Source organism: Agelaius phoeniceus, chromosome 7 (genome assembly GCF_051311805.1).
Source record: "Agelaius phoeniceus isolate bAgePho1 chromosome 7, bAgePho1.hap1, whole genome shotgun sequence".
Classification (NCBI taxonomy): domain Eukaryota; kingdom Metazoa; phylum Chordata; class Aves; order Passeriformes; family Icteridae; genus Agelaius; species Agelaius phoeniceus.
Genome location: NC_135271.1, coordinates 19,244,123 through 19,263,612, shown reverse-complemented (window position 1 = coordinate 19,263,612; position 19,490 = coordinate 19,244,123). Strand labels below are relative to the sequence as shown.

The 19,490-nt window shown below is 39.1% G+C and overlaps 1 protein-coding gene across 4 annotated transcripts in view; it reads right to left on the bottom strand.

Moving 5' to 3' along the window:
- Window positions 1-19,490, bottom strand: part of FAM171B (family with sequence similarity 171 member B) — a 38,616-nt gene that overhangs the window by 8,362 nt on the left and 10,764 nt on the right. For 2 of the 4 annotated variants that reach the window (XM_077181130.1, XM_077181127.1), the window contains exons 2-7: window positions 7,523-7,759; window positions 6,690-6,782; window positions 6,244-6,399; window positions 4,311-4,478; window positions 677-793; window positions 31-154 (exon numbers count right to left, since the gene is read on the bottom strand). In XM_077181130.1, the coding sequence (XP_077037245.1) occupies window positions 31-154; window positions 677-793; window positions 4,311-4,478; window positions 6,244-6,399; window positions 6,690-6,782; window positions 7,523-7,759 (895 nt within the window). The remainder of the gene's footprint in view (window positions 1-30; window positions 155-676; window positions 794-4,310; window positions 4,479-6,243; window positions 6,400-6,689; window positions 6,783-7,522; window positions 7,760-19,490) is intronic. The other 2 variants (XM_077181126.1, XM_077181128.1) reach the window with 1 other exon arrangement.

Below are 19,490 nucleotides of genomic sequence, written 5' to 3'. Positions count from 1 at the left end.
TATGAGCTCCCTGGAACTTCTTTTGCTTACCTGCAGTAACAAAGAAGAACAGCAAAAAATCCAATGATAATGACAACAGTTCCTCCCAGTATGGCCGTAAGGAACACGGTGTGATAGGCTGTTATGTCCTTGGAAACAGCACTAATAATGGATTCTAGATTATCAAACAAAACCACACAAGCATTAGTTCTTAAAACCCAATTATGTGCAGAGCTAATAAACTGAACAGTACTTTTCCAGTGATTTTGTGTTCTAATGGCATTATGTTCATCCTTCCCTTTTCACCTTGCTAGGTGCAAATGACAGGAATTCATCTCGAATATGGTAAGCCTTAGTGTTCATCTCAAATACTAAAGGCTTACCATGACATCTACTTCATTCCAGACAAATTATATTTGTATTAATTGTCCAAACTAACTTAGAAAAGTGGTCTACATTTTCTACTTAGCACTCTGCCAGAGAGTGCTGTGTTTTTACAATTAGCCACACTGTTTCTCTCACAGATCCCTTCATATGAATTTACAAAACATGCAAGAAAATCGCTGTAAGGACTCAAACAAAATTTATCCAGGTGGTGAAGTTGAATGTCACTTCTCCCTTCCTGCTGTTAAATGAAGCAGTCAAACTGACAGCCTCATGGGGCATTCAGGATCTGCTTAGCCAGTGGTTGCCATACCTCTTGCTCCAGGCAGTGGAGCTGCAATCCAGTAGCCCAGGTGCTGAGCAGTGTATGTCCATACTAACTGGCCATCCGCCTCCTTCACCACTCCTAGCCCACGGTTCACCCAAGCACCTGGGGGCAAAAAAAGGACAAAACATCGCACATGCCATGCAGGATTCTTCTGTACCTCAAACCACCAGCAATTAGGCCATTATCAAAAATACACAAGATCACAGGAAAAACTGAAACTTCTGACAGAAGCTGTTTATTACACAGCTTTAGCCAAACAGGCAAATTTCCTCTCCTGACAATTTCATTTCCAACTTCCATCTGTAGCCATTTACTTTGAAACAAAGCATCAACATTACAACATTACAGAAGTAAACTTAATATGATTAATTTTCTATTAATAACTGTCTTTCACGGATATGCACATAAATAATTTGAGAAAACCTATTATAAAACCTTCAGCGTGCATGAAGTCCAAGACTAAAAATGAGGGAGCAGGTAACTCATGCATATGGACACAAGTTTAACATCGGCTAGCAGAACTTAGTGGGAAAACATTTTAATCTTATTAAGCCACAATAGGATAAACAATGTTTGTCTTGAATGTTTCTCTCCTCCTCCCTGCCCCGAGGCTGTAACAGTTCAGTTAGCCCAAGGAAGTGCTATTGTTAGGACACAGATTCCACACCATCTGTTTGGCAATGCAAAGGAAAGGTATTATCCATTAGAAGAAAGAAAACTATACTTAACTCACTAAAATATGTTTATTGTGGGCCATTTTTGAAATTCTAAGGACAGGAAACAACCTCATGTAACCAACGTTATATATTCAACCTGCAAATACTGAGAAGTAGAGAGAACCGCCAGCTTTTTTAAAACACCAATAATCAAAGTATGAAAACAGTATAACTCATGTAAGCTGAACCTTATATGAATTTCAATTTGATTTTCTTCCAGGACCCTTCTTTCAGCAAAGGAAAAGTAAATATCTCCCAGCCAGGAGGTAATGATGAGCCTGGACACCTGCCACAGATGCAGAGAAAATAAAGCATCAGCCTTCTCCTGGTGCTTGTGATGGCTGGCAGAGGGGAAAGGCAGCAGCAACACCTAGAGCTCTGAAAATGCTTTCTCAGCCCCCTGAGAAATCTTGTCCAGAGTCAGGAGTAATACCAGCAAACCTTGTATAAAAGGCAAAAAAAAAAACCTTCTAGGTCTCCAGAAGTTCTATCTTGAACAAATCCATAAGAAGCTATACAATGTTTGCTGTCCTTTTCAGCAAATTACATCTTCCCCCAATATACTACATTGAAAATACTTGGTATTAAGAAAAAATATTAAAATGTGATTCATGGGTAAGCCCATTTTCTCTATGGTTTACTGCCATTCAAGCAGAAGTATATAATTCTCAATTTAATGTTGAATGCAAGCTTTCTGGTTTTTGTAATTCTATTAAAATCCACAAAGTACTTTTAGCACTAATGCAGCAAAATATTTCATAAGAAGGAAGCCACACTCAATACAGATGAACAAACTCTGGATTTACAGCAGCTGAGTACAATTAGCAAAGCTCATTTTCCAGGAAGTCTCAGTACTACTCCACTTGGAGGAAGCCCCAGGAGCACTGCTCAGGCAGACCTGTCAAAGCAGTTTCTATAATTTTCCTGCTGCATATGGGTCAGCCCACACAGACCTGTTCCCTTGCCACTATCAATGCTGACATGAGAGCTCTGATTACCATCAGAACACATTATCCAAGGACTTCAGAGTTAAAAATTGTGTCAGTGTCTTGCTGGGGACATCCCACATGCAGCCTCTTGGAGGCCAGAGCCTCATTACTGAGTGCAGCAGGAGCTCTGCATTCAGCTCAGATGGGGGCCTGCTGCTCCTTATGGATGCTCTGCAATGCCTGCTGCAGAGCTGAGGTGTTCAGCTTCACTCAGTCACCAGAACCTTGACTAAAACACACCTTGCTATTACTCAGTTACCTTGGGAAAAAGTAATTTTGCATGTGTCAGATCAAAGGTAAAAAAATAAAAGGAGCATACTTAAGTATAAACACCCAGGAAAAAAATGCAGTTGCAAATTTTTATTGTTAGAGAGGAAGAAATGGGAGAAAAAGTACAAGGTAATTTATGCCCCAAAAGTTGCTGTCCTTTTTCACCATCCTTCTGTCCCTCTCCTCAGCAAGCAGCAGTGAACAGTACACCTCAGAGAGCATCCATTACAAACAGCTTGCCTTTATGGAATCTCTGTAAAGTACATCCCACTGGAGAGGAAGGACCAGCTGGTTTTACTGGGGTTTGCATCAGCAGGCCATGCTCCTGGCTCCTGTTTTACTCCCAAGGCCAACAATCCCATGCAGGAATGCTGAGTAGGACCCCCACATAAACACCTCACACTGGTTTGTATTCTAACCCCATCCTGTGCTGCTCCAGTTCTGTCAACTCCTTGTTTAACAACAGTGTTGATTTAGCTTTGTTTAGGGAGGTAAAAAAGCTCAGCACAGGATCAGCATAGGAGCTGGCTGTGGCAATGGCAATAAGAAAAGTGGCTGTGGTAATAAGAAATTTAAACCTTGAGTGATATTTTACCACCTCAGACTAAAACCCTCTAAAATGCCATCTCTTTTCACCAATTACCCCTCTAAAGTCTTCTAGGTGTATAGACAGACTTAATCTTCTATGCCAAAACTTATCCTATTCACTTTTTCCCCACAAGACAGCCTAGCCAAATTTTATTAGCATGTCCTTAATTCAAATCCATGTTCTTCATTTTTTTTTTTTTCATTAAGGTGATCAGTTTCTTTCTTGAACATGTAAACAACACTTTGTTAGAGCTGGTGTTTCTCTCCTGTACTTCCACACACTGAACAAAAGCTTTTTGCCTTGGTAAGGAGCAAGATGTGACCTCACTCACTAGCATATTTCAAGCCTGTATATTCAATATAAATTCACATTTTAAGGGTGATGGTGACTGTGAGGTGCAGTGCAGGACAATCAGGACACTAATGCACCCACACCTAATACAGGTCAGCTAAATGGGTTACATGGACATAGCTCATTACTCACTCCTGACTAAAATTAGATGTGAAGGGATGACAAAAGGTTTAGAATGACTAATCCCCAGCCTCCTCTTTGCATACTGGAAGAACTATGTTGTTCCCTTGGATAACTCTTATTTCCCCTTCATTTCACTTTCTGAATTGTTTTTGCTAACTGAAGCAATATCTATTCCAGTTCTAGCATCAAAGGATCTTTAGAGCTGCACTCTAGGAGACAAAGCATCCAAACCTTCAGTTCTGGTTTGCTTTCTTGTAAGAAGGAATTCACAAAATTACTAGGCTTGAAATTTAACATCACCTAAAATATATGTTCTGTGAACACTCAGCCTCCCATGAAAATAAAAATCCAGTACACTAAATGCAGGCAAGAGGAATGCTAATGAATTTTACCAAAGCTTTTTGAACTAATGAAAGCAGGGAAATACCTTTGAACAATTCAAGCTAGTCCATTAAAATAAATGACCACCTATTGACCATCACCTCACAGAATAATGCCACCACTGTTCCCTGACCCACAGTGCCATGTGCCCAAACCTACAGGCATGTGCTAGAAGGCAAAATAACAAATAACCCACTTACCAATTTTCATATCAAATGTCCAGGCAGGTACAGCATCTCCTGATTTTACAGCAGTTGTGGGAAGAGGAAGTGTAACCTGAATGGGACCCTTTATGTTCAGTTCTTTCCCAGCCAACAGAACATTTACACATATGGCAGTAAGAGGAGTTAATTCCATGCTTTTGAAACCTGAGGGCAAGAAATATCTTGTAATTCTCCTTTCACAGATTATTTTAAAAGAAATACATGGAGAACTAAGCTACTTAAGGCAAGTCCTCATCCACATCCAGCTACACAGTCAGCTGTTACCAACTTGCTCAAATGAAAATCAACATTACTTTTCTTCTGAGCTTTTAACAACTTAGGATTAAAACAAAACCAAGTTATTTCTATACCAATGCTATAAAAGAAACACATTTGCAACATCTGGGTTCTGTGCTGCCCATAGAACTAACCAAGAGGCAAAACTTGGTTTGGGGTGGGGGAGGAAGGGTTTTTCCCCTCAGATCATCAGATTGCAAAGCCCCTAACTGATGTTAAATGCAGATCATACAAGAGTTTTGGTACAATCACAACGTGCATAACATTGAATTAAAGTGAAAGCATATGGAACCTCTCCTGTAAGGATTAATTTCCTAATTTGGCAGCCAGAATTAACTGAATAGTTAATCATGAGGCTTGTCAAAGCACTCAGAGGAAATGTTGCATTTACAAGGCAGCCTGCAAGTTTCTTTCCTTTGTTTTCCTTTCACCAGTTTGCAAATGCTCCAGAAAGCCCAGTTTGACAGGATGGTGAGAGAAGCTGAAACAGAATTACTAAGTAGCAGAATAATGTTAAATCTATGCAGGCTGTTAGAAGCTGGTTGTGAGAGAACTCCTGGCACATCAGATATCAATTAGCTTCCACCTGCCCTAAAAGGAAGCCTATTCCTTCAGGGGTACATGAATAATTTAAAACACATGCCAGACAGATTGAAGGGAAAACTCAAAGAGGATAAACACTGCTTATTCTCCTATGCTTCTTTCCTTCTGCCTTCCATTTAAAGAGGTGAAACACAGATAAGAAAGATTTTTAAATATCTTTGTCAAAATAGCAGTATATATGCTGCCTTTAATGGAATGAAAATTAAAAAATAGGATATGATGATTTTAAATAAGCCATGTGTTGCCCTCTCCCTGCACCACGATGAATTTAAGAGCCTCATGGCTTCAGATCCACTGGGAATAGAAAGAAAAGAACAAAAGAAAGATGGAACTGCACAAAATACAACCTACCAGAGATTACTGTACCTATGCAGATTAAAAAACTATCTGATAGAATGACAAATACTAACAAAATCCAACGGTGTAAGAGCAGAGTTACAACTCATAAAACCACTTAGTGCTTCTCCAGTGAAAGAGGTGCACAGAAAACATTATTCCAGCTGTGCTCTCAAGTCCCAGACTTGCCCAGCCTGACTGACTGAGCCAAGAGGGGCTTCCATGCAATCTCTGTGCTGGGGGTAACCCCTAGGACCAGTCACTCCAGTGAATATGCAGGAACTCCACAGCTGAAGCTCATTGCTGCTGTTTCACTGATTTCTTTAGCTTCACCTACTCTACAGTCTGGCTATAATTGCCTTTTTAAAGTGTTTACTAAGCCAGTTCCACAGTCTCATGAAATCCTGAGCATAAATACATACACATACATATAAATGTAAAAAGCAGATTCTGAAGTTGTATTTCAGTGCAGCAAGATATTTTCTCATGCTGCATGGACCAAAATAGAGTAACACTGATTATTGGCCCAATGTGTTCACAGCTTACTCTCCTGTGCAACAAAGCTTTCTGATCCAATACAATGGAAGCAGCTTCAGGCCCTCTTAAATTGAGCATATGTTTTTCTGAAACACTGTGCACTCATATGCATTATAATATTTCTTTATACGAATCCCTAACCATCATATTCACATACCTGATTTATTTAGAATAATTCCTGTTGTATAGAGAAAGCTGTCCACTTTCAAAAATTGCTCTGGCACTGTCAGATAGGCCGTAACATTTGCAATGTGATTTGTTGGAAGCTTCATTAAAGATTTTGGAAACTGAACACTCGGTTGAGATTTGGCATCTGTAAAAGAGTAATATTTTGTCTTAGCCACAGTAAAACAGACAAACAGTGTCTTTATTACCCTTCAGCAATCCACTTAGCATAACAACCTGTTTTCCCCCATTTTCTCCACGATTTCTGTATTTCCAGTCTAGCACTTGTCACAGCCCCTCGTACAGCTACATAATTAACAGAAAATCTGGCTTTAAGTAGATAGGTATTATATAAAATGATGCTTAATTTTTTTTTCCATGTGGGTGCAGATGGCTATCACAAAGTGTTTAGTTACAGTCTGCATGCACAGAACTTACCAGACAGTTTTCCAGTAATTAAGACAGTATCTTCAAACAGCCATATATTAGCTTGACTTTGTGGGAATAATGAGAGCGTCACGGATGAGTAGACTGTGGAAAATGATAATATCTGTTATTACACTGTGCAACCAAAAAAAAATTCTCCAAGGCCTCCAAATCTAAAGATCTATTGAACAGAGCAGTTAATAAACCAGAGAGCATATGAAGATTAAATAAATTACTCCTGTTATCCAGAGCAGATATTTTAGTGTTTAGGCAGAAAGACCTCTGTTGAATGTTTGCTACTGTTTTATACCTTCTATGGATAAACAAGTGACTAGAAAGTCACTAGGAAGTGACATAAAATTCTCCTTTTTTAAAAATAAAAATCATGTGCCTTTTTAGGATCATGCAGTAGTTAGACAAGAAAACCTGTGAGGAAACACTGCAGAAGCAGAGCTGTAACAGGTTATATCTGCTTAGAGGACAGAAAGCATTGGCATTCTAAGAATTACTCAGGATGTTTTTTTTTACTCAGGTCAACAGGATTTTTGTCAGGACACATTAACAGCTCTTTGCTTACTCTAGACAAAAAAAATCTAAGAATTCACTGTGTGTCACAACATAACCCACTTAGATTTTCAAAGGGCTATTTTCTGCTTTAGAGTAATCAGAATTTTGACAAGTTTAACAGACCGTTCACCCTTAGATCTGCATCGACAGGCACCATCTCCCTTGACTGACTTCTCTGAGTTGTGTTCAGCTGACAGCAACCACCCAGGCAGCTTAGGAGAGAAATTTAATTACTGCCAGAGAGAGTTTAATAATAGGACTGTAAGATGCTTACGTACTTGGCATCCTCGCAGTCTTCCAAGGCAAAGGTGTCAGCAGGTAGCCATCCTTGTATGAGACAATAGTTAAGCTTAATCCCAGTTTGTAGGGGACTTTTATCAGCACTGCTCCATTGTTCCCAGTGAGAGTAGAATTTGTCAGGGTGTAGTTGACAAACACCTCCACCACCGCTTGGCGCAGGTACTGATGGCTGATGATGTCATGTACTTGAACTTTTAGGGTAAAAACAGATCCTGCTGACAAAAAGAAAAACAGGAGGTCAGGGTGATACATCACAGCCAAGGACCATGGTTTTGTAAAGAAGTCCTGGAGCTCAGGTCTTTGCTGTTCATGCACTGCACCAGTGGATCCCTATCTCTGGCCAAAGGCAGGGGTAACCATGCAATTTATACCCCAGAGAAGGGGGAAACAAAAAACCTTAAGATGAGGCACAAAGGTGTCAAAAAGTTTATTAAATTCAGCAAATATAATAACTAACCAGTTAAAAAAAAAACAAAACAAAAAAACCCCAACATTTCACACCAAATTACCAAGCACAAATGTATCAAAAAGTTTATTAAACTCAGCAAATATAATAACTAACCAGTAAGGAAAAAAAAAAAAAAACCAAAAAAAAAAACCAAAAAAACACCAACATTTGAAAAAAAATTACAAAGCAATCTTCTCCTTTTTGTTTAGGCTTGAAGAATGCATCTGTGACAACAGGAGATTTACTGTGCTCTGCAATATCACACTGATAATACAGATGGTCTTCTTATCCAACCCTTGGCTTGGGACACACATTTCAAGGTGCACCTTGAGTTTGTAAAGGCAGAGAACCTGATGTCTACAGACAGTGGGACAACACATTTCTATTTACATGTGTAACATTATTATAAATGCATCCAGACACTACTTTAAGCTACCATCTCCCACCAGACTTTTACTTTTTACTGGCTACTTTTCACCTTCCTACGTTGCAACTTCTAAACAGTATTTCTCTACTCTAATTAGATAGTTCATACCATATTATTAGATAGTTCATACCATACCCAGTGCCTTGCAGAGATCATAATTACAGTGACTAAAAAGTATGTTGAAAATAATCGATCCACTTGAACAACAGTCTCGAGGTGCTCTGAATCACAATTTCTCTCTCACCCTGATGGCAAATAAACTATTAGGGAGTCTTTTCACAGTATGTGAAAAGGGACAGAATTCCACATTATTTCCAGAATAAGTTGATTTTAGAAAGAAAAATACCTAAAATATTACTATTAAAAATAGTTTCAATAACAGATTTTCCAGTATTTTGGTTACAGATCTACCCCTATTCAATATCACTGCACTACTTTGTATCCTAACACTTTCAAATCCATTCATCATGAATATGTATTTCTATTTAGGTCAAATGTCAAGTTAAGTTATTTGACATGTATCTACCCAAAATCATACTTCAATTTCACTGTGTTATCCCCACTATAATTGAGATTGACATTGCACCAAGAGATTACTGCCACTGACCTTGATTGAAATGAATAGGTCTTGAGGAACCCAGTGCAATCCATCAAAAAAAAACCAACCCAGTATGTGGTGGAGATGCCCTCCAAGGTGGGCCTGTCTGAAATAAGTATTTATTTAGATCTATTGTATGCATGGAGCATATTGTATATTCATGAAAAAAAATGACCTGCACATAACAAAAGCTACGCTGGTCTCATTTATGTTTACCACATACACAGCAAAAACTTACCAGCTGTGCCAGATTGATTTTCTGCAATGTTATACAAAAATCTACATCTCCTTTAGCAGATTGATACATATTTTCAGAAAAAAAAATTTAAAAACCCAGTGGCATTCAAATGTATTTGACAGAATTAATAAAAACATGCACAATAATCTTGGAACAATGTAATCTGGTGTTTTTTTTTCTTTTCCTTATATAAGATATCTCGAGAATAAAACTGCTTTAAATTGCTGTGCTAGAGGGGTTTTAAATCATGTGGTAATGGGGAAAAAAAATTATGTCCTGTCAGCAAATTACAGGCTCCAAACAGCTCCTCCAGGCATTGATCCAGTTACACAGATACCAGCATCATTCCAGTGGCTGCCAAAACTTGAAAAACAGGTCATTTGCCCCTGGCCAGTGATGAGTTAAAAGGCTACAGAGGAGAGGAAACAGGCTGTGTACAATGTTATTATCCAGTAATCATTTGGAAGTCGGGAGTCCATCATGAAATGGTATTTAAAAGTAAGAAATACAGTGGTACAAAATTCAAGCTCATGCCAGTAAGAAGGAGCACCAGAAATGCCTGTTATAAACTGGCATTTTAACAGCTGGAGTCAAGTTAGGAGAAAAAGAGCCTAGTTTTACCAGCTGAAACCAGTCATAAAAAATTAAAACCTAAAATGTACTCAGAAAGACACATTCTTTCAATCATTTCATACTTCTAATGAGTATCTTCCATTTCCTGCTGACAAAAAGCCTGACAAGAAAACACAGGAGAGAGGGCAAATGCCACAGCCCTCCTGCAGCTGTTGGTAAATTCAGAGGTTGGTCTGTGTGCAAAACTATTTCTTCCTCTCATCTCCTTCAGTTACAGCCAGATTAAACCCCAATTTCTTAGAACCTTGAGGTTCCAAAAAAAAAAAATTAAAAAAAAGAAAAAAAGAAAAAAAATAGCTGTGCTGTTTTCACTCTCTGATAGTGAACTGAAAAGAATATCATTGGCTGGTTTTAGCCATGCTGAACTTTAATTAGTTCTTTCTCCCATGGGTATAGGAATTGCCACAGCATTTCCCCAAAGTGATGCTCTGCCTGGAGGGGCATTGAGGAGATGCAGACATGAGGCTGGAAATGCAGATTGAAATCCCAGGGACTGAAATGCTGGGGGTTGCTGTGAGTGTCACACACAGGAGTGATCACTTTGTGCCCCTCAACATGCAGACACAAATTAAAGGAGACCCAACCCCTGCTCTTGGTGCCTTTGGCCTTTTCTTTTGTGCTAACAAAGAATCTCCCTGACAAGAGGGAGTTGTGTCCTGCCTGCACTTGGATTTGCTAATATCAACTCTGCCAAAAAGTCACTTTAAACTGCCACACAATGGTTTGGGAGAGACTTTTGAAAATAATTATTCCTTGCACTCCTCGAGAGTAACAGCACAGGAGCCATGAGGACTCCTCATTGTGCCTCTATCCAAATGCTTGTGAAACAGCAGCGTGTGAAAAATCCACCTGAAAAAGAGCCAGAATCCAACAGTAACAATTTTCCACTCACAAAGCCACATTGACCACAGTTTTTCAGACCAGTTGTTGCAGCCCAGTGAAAAGCAGGAGATTCCCAGGGCCCAAAGCTCAGAGTTTGAATGCAGTTCTGGTCCTACAGCACTGATCATTGCTTTCCAACCTTCACATCCCCTGACCAGCTCCCTCCTCACAAGGCCCACATCCATTTAATGTGCAAATTTATCACTAATTTAATGGCTTTCAGTTATTAACCATGTCACAGTAACATCCAAGACACTTAATTTGCAAAGAAAATACTGCCTTTGTTTTTCTTTTTATAAATGCCTTAATTTACAAGCCTTGAACAACAATTTTAAGTCTCAACTCTGATGGAAACTGCAGGAGGATATTTTAATCACATATAAATATATAAAAGGAGACTCAGCCCCTTTTCTTTCATATAAGACTCAACCCCTTTATGTATCCTTTCAGTATATATAAAATACACTGAAAAACCTGTTCACATAAAAATAATGAACACTTGGCTAGCTTTTTAACAAAACCAAAGCTGAAAACTTAAACAATGGATGAACCTTGTGCTTTTTTCTGGTCACTGACACGTGCCAAACACAAGTGGGTCAGCTGTATCTCAGTATTAAACAGATTTGACAGAACTCCTACAATTAGAAGAAAGAACTCAGTCCTTGCTAATTTGATTTGTGCTGCCTCAGAGGAAGGGATTCCTCTCTTGGCAGGTCCACTGGAAATGCCAACTCCTACAGCATTATAAAATGTTTCTGATAAACCTTCATACAAATGCAGCAGTTATTCACACAGAGGGGAAAAAAGGCTGCCTACTACATTTAGCTACTTCAGTCCTGATCAGTAAAACTGATTTTACTGAATTTACACCTGATTTCTTTGAGAAGAAATATCTAATGCCTGGAATTTGGCTTCATATCCTTGTCCTAACTCAGAAATCCTATCACAGAATTAAGTCAAAAAACTGCTTGGAATTGCAAGCTGGGTACAAATGTAACAGTGCAAAAAAAAAAAAAAAACAACCTCTTAATTATGGTGCATGTAATTTGTTCTTAATTCTGCAGACAAGCATGTCATCTGGTTACCATGTATGTGAGATTTAATTACTATGGTCAAGGCTAAGGCCCTCACAGGCACCAATATGTTCCAAACTCCACAAAGCTGAGGTATGGGGGTGAAAACCCACACACGGGGCACTGCCCAGGGGGAATTCCTACACATCCTGCCAGCCCTAAACCCTTTTTTTTCCTCTATTAATCACCAAGTTTCTACAGCCACAGAGGTTCTGCACCTGGAAGGAGGCAGCTACTCTTCTCAAACATACAGACAGCTACCCAGTTAACAATTATCTTATGGGATGAAAGGTAATTTAATCAAATTATTCCTTAGTTCCTTCCTTCAGAGAGGACTCCTCTCACCCTTGCCCAGAGGTGTTTAAACCCATGGCAGACAATATGAGCTGATCTGAGCTCTGTGGCTCCCCCCTAACCAGGCAGAGAAATCCCAGGCTGTGCCATTTCCTTGATCTTAGCTGAGTGAAGAACCCTTCTTCCATCCTTTACCTTCATAGAACACCACATTTTTTGGCTTAGCACAATTAGGGATATGAAGGGTGCACTGATCTGTAAGGGAACAATGTATAATCAGAATAAAGGGTTTTACTACACATCCAATATTGCAATGGGGGGTGGAAATCAATGAATACACAACCCAGACAGGCAACACCCATCTGGCTTCAGTAACAAAAAGGTCATGCCAAAGCCATCCCCCTGCCCACAAACACCAATTGCTACTTCTTAGAATTACCTTAAAACTAGCAAACTACTTCCCTTAAAACTACTAAAAGTAATAGCAGTGACAAGCTACAAAAGCTGGGGAAAAAAAAGAGGAAAAATATGGGAAAATTTAAAAAAGGGGGCAGGAAAGATAGGGAAAAAAACAATGGGGGGGAAAACGATGGGGGGGAAAAATAAAGGTGGGGGAAAAATAAAGGTGGGGGAAAATAAGATGGGGGAAATGGGGGAAAAAAGAAAGAAAGATGATGGGGCAAGTAGAAGCCCCTTTCAGTTCATGAAAAACCCATGGAGATGAGGGGCAGTTGTGCAGCCCCTGAGGGCTGGGGGTGACAGTGCAGGGCCAAGCCCCCTCCCCATAGACCCCATCCCTCTGTGGGTACCTCTGTTCTGGAGTCACTGGCACAGGACTGAGCTTGCTGCCTTGCACAGTGCATGGAAATGACACAATAGGTGACCCCTAAACTCCCATAACTATTTTATGGGTGCCTTGTGAGAGTTATGGTCAGGCTGGGCTGAGCTCTCTGCCTCGTTTTCAATTATGCTTCTCATAGCTATCAAATAAAGCTGCAAATCTAATTAATAACCACTACAGCCAAATGTGGGCTTCATTTGTTAGCTATCAGTGCTCTTTTATCCTGTCATACTGCATGCAGTAATTTATAGGCCCTAGTACAAATGGGCATGTACATGTACAAAGATCCTTCTAACTCTGCACAAATCATTCTATCTGCTCCAAATTGGGATCAGAAGATCTCATTTAGAAACTAATTACGTGATTCTTGAGAAGGATGTTTTATGTGCTACTCCTCTGATTTAAAACAGAAGCAGAAAATAAATAGCAGAACATTATTTGTCCTCCCTAAAATGGAACAGGAACACTGCTAAAATAAAAAATACAGTACAAGTGTTTTGATCTGTGCAATTTTCATTTTGTCTTTATTAATTAGTTGTAAGCACAATCTGCATATTTCATTTTCTACAACTTATGACTGAACTGAGAAGCAAAGAAGCTCACACTGTTCCCAAAAGGTCTGAGAAAATTCAGCAAATACCTAACCAGCTGTAAAAATCAGGAAAAGAGAACCTTAGATTTAGATAAAAACAACACATGCTTAGGATAACAAATACAATCATTCCACCTGGCTGCAAAAAGAAAATGCTTGAATGTTGACAACTACTGACAGGCTCACTCTGCACTTAGCAGGAGGCTAAATTTGCACCAACTCTCTCCAGAATCACTCTGGGAGTTAAAAACTTTCCAGCCAGGGACTCAACACTAACCCCAAAGTGCTGGGTGAAGAACAGGGGTACATAAAGGCAGACATAGACTGCAGCAATTGCTAAAAATTGCCTTATTTAGGTTGATCTTTAGGCAAAGTGGCAGCATTGTGACTCTCATTTTAAAGCAAGTAGAGGCTGCACCTTGAAATGCTCTTTGGAGAAAAGATATTGATGTTTTCCTGCTTTTAAACAATACAGATACCATAAAAGATATTTTAAAACAAAGTGAAGCACAGAGGTGATCAGCATTTGCTGCATTTGTGTATGAACAGCCAACCCACATGATCTGTACAGCACAGTTCTGTAGCTCTGCACTCCCTTAAAATACTTAAATGCAAAGTGAAACTCTAGGATGTACATTTAAGAGAAGCTTTGGCAAACATCTTTGCAGGAACACAGAGCACATTACCAATTTCCAAGGACAAAGCAGCAAAACAGGGTCTGGGAAAGTAGGACACCACAGTATTCCCACTGCCCTATTTCTGGTCAAGCAATTTCCACAGAAGGCATCTACAAAATCTCAATTAGGAGGGAGCAAAAGGTAGATCCTGGGGGGAACAGGCAGTCCCTTTTACACAGAGAAAAGCTGTTACAGTAATTTTTATTGTAGGAGGAAGTTTAACCCAATCTAGTCAGATCTAGCTGCTTCCACCAAGCTCTTGCTTCACAGTCAAGAAAAAGTGTAACAGATTAGAAATTAAAAAAAAAAAAAAGAAATTTAGCACACTGTTGGCCAAGCATTGTCACACATCAAGTTACTCAAGTGAGCTTTTGCTGGGAAAAAAAAATTACATTCTAACTCTGAGAGTTTTGCAAACAAATTCTTTTATATTAGCTTCAAATAATGCTTTATTTCAGATACAGAGAAACACTTCCTTATTTCACCTTATTTCTCGGATGAGAATATCACAGCTATTCTGTGACAGGCACGTGCAGACCAGAGTGCCAGAATTGTCAGGCACCTCTATATGAGTTAGGAGGAAATGGAAATTATTTACTAGAAGCTCATTCATGTCAATACATGCATCATTTCAGCACACACTACAGTGTTCAGGTGGCCCTTCCTCCCACCTTATTAGGAAAATTAAAAATAGAGCCTAAGAACACCTTTCACACACTGTTCTCAGTGCCACACACCAAGGAGGGGCTGCATCTCTGGGAACAACTGGATGCTTTTGCTCTTGAGAGCTGAACAGAACAATGCAGGAAGAGATGTAAACCCAACAGCCTGCTGTCATCTCAAACAAAAATACACCTGCTTTCTGCTCTGAAAACTCCCTTTCCCACTTCCTATTTCCCCCTGCCTTTGATCACGTCCTCCTTCCTTTGCAGAGCTCTGCTCAGTCTCCTTCCTCCACATTTCAATCCATCCTGGAGCCATCTCTCTGATGAGGAGTCCCTGGAATATTTTAGCCAGGGAGATCACTGGTTATGAAAAAAGACTTTTCTAAAGATGAGGTTTTCTGCAAGCCTCACACTGAAAAGAGTGGTGAATTTATTACATGAAATGAAATGCATTGAATCAAAGCCGTCAGGGTGAGCACTTGAAAGGGACACTTCTAATCTGGCAGACTGAAAAACTGCCAGGGATTTGCCTCTGGGAAATTAGCATGATCCAGAGAAAACTTCAAGGTTCTCAGTAAATTAATAGGTCTAAGACTAATTATATATTTAGCTCAAAACAGACCCCCAATGCAGGTTCATAGGATAATAAAACTGTATCAGACAGTAAGAAGAAGCTGACTGCCTACTAACACACAGTTAGATATTTTACAGAAAAGAACAAAGCCTTTTTCCCTTCTTAAAGGGATTTTGATGGGAAACAGAAGTAAATAAACAAAGAAAAAACCCCAACACACCAGTGAAATGGAATGTTTATCTGAGTCATACCTTGTCCATTTTTTTCCCAGCCAAAGTATTCACAGACATGGCACCACTTTTACATAGAACTAACGCTGCATTTTACTGATGTTTTCACAAAAAAAAAAAAGTTGTTAGTTGCATTTATTTACTGACAACAATTTTGTTTCACTCCAGCAGAATAATTATTTTTTTCACTTTAACAGAATTATTTTCCTTTTACATTTTCAGGGGTTTATGTTTTGTACGGAGTTGTGTGCATACATAAATACAAACCTTAAGCAAACAACAAGAGGAAAAGGAGATTTGCTTTTTGAAGAGAGAGGTAAAGAAAACTGCAAAACATTCTTACTAGAAATCTTGTCCTTGAATACTTGTTGAAAAATATTAATTTATGCCTCATTAGTACTTAGGCACTGAGAGGATTTCCAAAGTAGCCAATAGGCATTAGGTCTGTGTAAACCAATAAATAAACTGCCCTCCCCACAGCTTTTGCTATCACTTCATCCAAATTCAAAAGCAACTGAAAGGCAAGATGAAATTTAGTCAGGACTAAATATGCCCAGTATTCAACTCTGGCAAACTTGAGCTGCTACATTTTGATCTGATATTTGCCCAGTATAATTATGTCTGTACTTCCCAACAGACATTAAATTCCCATCCATCCCATTCCATGACACACTTGTGCAGGTACTGATTGCAGCACTGCCTTCAGTTCACATAAAATAAAAAAAAAAGACAAAAAACATTTTTAAAAATGCTAACTTTTAGTGCTTGCAATTATTTTAATGGATTTGGATTACTTTATAATCTGGGTGGCCTCAGTATTCAAAATCTGTGTGATTGCATAGGCATATATAGCTTTGTCAATTTGAAGATCTGCTGTATATATGAGGACTGATCTGATGACTTATTTGAATAAATAAACAAAAATAGCCATTTTCTACAACCAGATGTGTTCTGCCTTTAGAAGTGGTTACACTTCCACCCAAAGTCTCAGACCAGAGGCATAAAAAAGCTGCATAAGCACAATAATCATTCCACAAATGTTGACAGGAACCAGATATTAATGAAATTAAAGTCCTGCAAAATCAATAAAATAAGCCAGATGATCATAGGCAGTATCCCTGATGATTACTGCTGCATAATCAATGAACACCTTCCTGGAAGGATCCTGCTTGTAAGAAGTGCAGCAGAATGCCATCAGGCTAATCCATAAAGCTGCTAAGCACTCACTCTCCTCCTATCCAGTGGGAACAAGCCCCAAGCACTTTGAAGTGCTCTTGGTGAGAAATGGAAAATAGAAGGAAAATTCCCCTTGATATATTTTTATGGGCTACCTAAGCAAGAGCCATGAAATTCAGACAGGAAAGCAGCCATGAAGGTTAGATGGGATTTTTTTTCCTCCCTGTATTCCTTCAACACTGCATGGCATTTATGTCATTTAAAAAATTCACTGGGATCATTTTAAGTGCACAGCATGTACTGCTGCAAGGTACTCATTTGGTGAGCAGTTGCAAGATGCTTTTTCCACCATTTGTGCCTTCTTCACAAATTAAAATCAGGCTGTGTCACCACCCAAGCCAGAACATGGGAACTCACAGGACACAATAAACCTATGAGAATTAAAATTACCATAGCAACTCTGCATTTTGATTTGCTGCTATTTTGTTGAATCAGCCAGCCTGGCTCTCAGAGCTGTGGTTACTATGGAAGACTGAAGCAGAAATTCACCTTCCTGGGGCAAGGGAGACAGACAGCAGACAAGATGAAATGCTGCAGAGCTTCACTTATTTAGGAGTCATTTATTTTAAATATCATCTTCTGTAATTTGATATAAGTGAGATAAATTATTAATATTACAAGAATAAAATCTTAAATAAAATCTACCTTTCAAATTGAGATAAATTTGCAAGTGAAAGAGATTAAAATCAGCAAGCAAATACTAGAAAGAGCTCCCAAAACCTACAAAATAAAACAGCTTTCCCAGGCATTTCAGAGGCCATTATAAGGTTATTTTTTTCATTTCAGGCTAATATTAAGCCTGTAATGCTGCTCTTTCATTTTTTTTTAACCACTGCCAGTATCATTTTACCTTGCACCAGAGCTGAGGGAATGAAAATATTAAAAATTCAGTTTGTTACAGAATATTGGGGGAAAAAGTACACAGGGTTATACTATGAAATCTTCATAATACTCTATTTTAAATATGGGGGTTTTATATAAACCCCACAATATATTATACAAGAATTATATTCAAGATATAATGTACATACATTTATATTCAAGATATACATACATACATAAACCCCACAATATATATATATACAAGAATTATATTCAAGAAAAATGGGCAAGTATCTATTAGAGTGTAAGCCAACAATGTGGATTTCCCACTGATGAACTTCACAATTAAACCTTCAGCATTTACACAGCAAAAATAAATCAGTGAGCAGCAGCATCTTGACAAAAATGTGACCATTTCTTGTAGAGAATTTTGAATGATTTGTCAAACCTACCCTCTAACAGCCAATATACTTGGACAGAAAGAATCTTCCAGTACCCTTACAACATGAATCACCTTTATTTTTATTTTTTTTTTTTAGTCCTAATGAGTCAGGTACAGCATTTGTTTTGTGGAATTCCTAGTGGTGGCTTGTGAGTGGAATTTACAGAAAAAAAACCCTGTACAATTTTAAACACACCCTCAATTTGACAGAAGGAGAGGAAAAAAAAAATCACAGGAAAACAAAGCAGCACCTGTTCAAACATGACATTTAATGCTGTGAAGCCTTCAGCCAGAGATGCATCCACAGACTCTGTGGCACAATACAGCCCACAAACCAGAAATTCAAACATCAGTGCACATCATTCACTAATTGCAAAGGACAACCACTGCTGCATTCAGAGATATTTTTTCAATAACAACCTGGTCACTACCCTTGTCTGAGAGTACTTTTCTTCCCCTAAAGCTGTAAAATCTCATACCACTCCTTCAAGAAAGATATTTCTAATGCTGCTGCAATGTCTGTCTTTCACCTGCAGGAAAAGATTCTCTAATCCCTTGGAAGAAGGCCAATGTATAAAGGCATATGTGGAGGAAATAGAATTTAAAGTTTGCAGGACAACATTCCCTAAGGGTAGCTCTGTACACGTGGAATGGGAATTTTTTATCGCAAGGGTTAGGAAATCCATATGGCAGCAACAAAGCAAGAGCACCCAACAAGCTACAGTCTCTTCCATATAGAAATTTTCATTAAAGTGGAGTTTCATAAAGTGAATGATGAAAAAACACAACATAAAGAACACAGAGCACCAGGTATTAGAAAAATGATTGCAGATTCCTACTCATTTTAAATGAGTCTTATTGCCCAGAGCTTAAAAAGGTTTAAAAAAAGAGGAAGTTCTGTCACATCAGGCCACAGGCTGGAGCAAAACAATGGCAGCAGGACAGCAGCACAAGAACTGCACTGCTCCAAGGGTGCCGTGCAGGAGGGTGTCAGAGCTGGGTGCACTCATGGCTCAGGCACTGCTGCTCAGAGTCCTCCCTGCCTGCTGCAGCTCAGCCCCACACCCAGTGCTCCAGAGCCAGCTGAAGGCCCCAGCTGTGCTGGCTCCTGCACAAGCACTTCTCCCTTCCCAGCAGATGCCCCAAGTCCTGTAGGGAGCAATGGGAAAACGATTTAGCTCCATGGAAACATTTCCAGGAGGATGGAAATGGTTTTGCTGACAGCCAGGCTAAGAACGGGGCAGTAAGCAACTTCTTTTTTCCACCCCAAAATA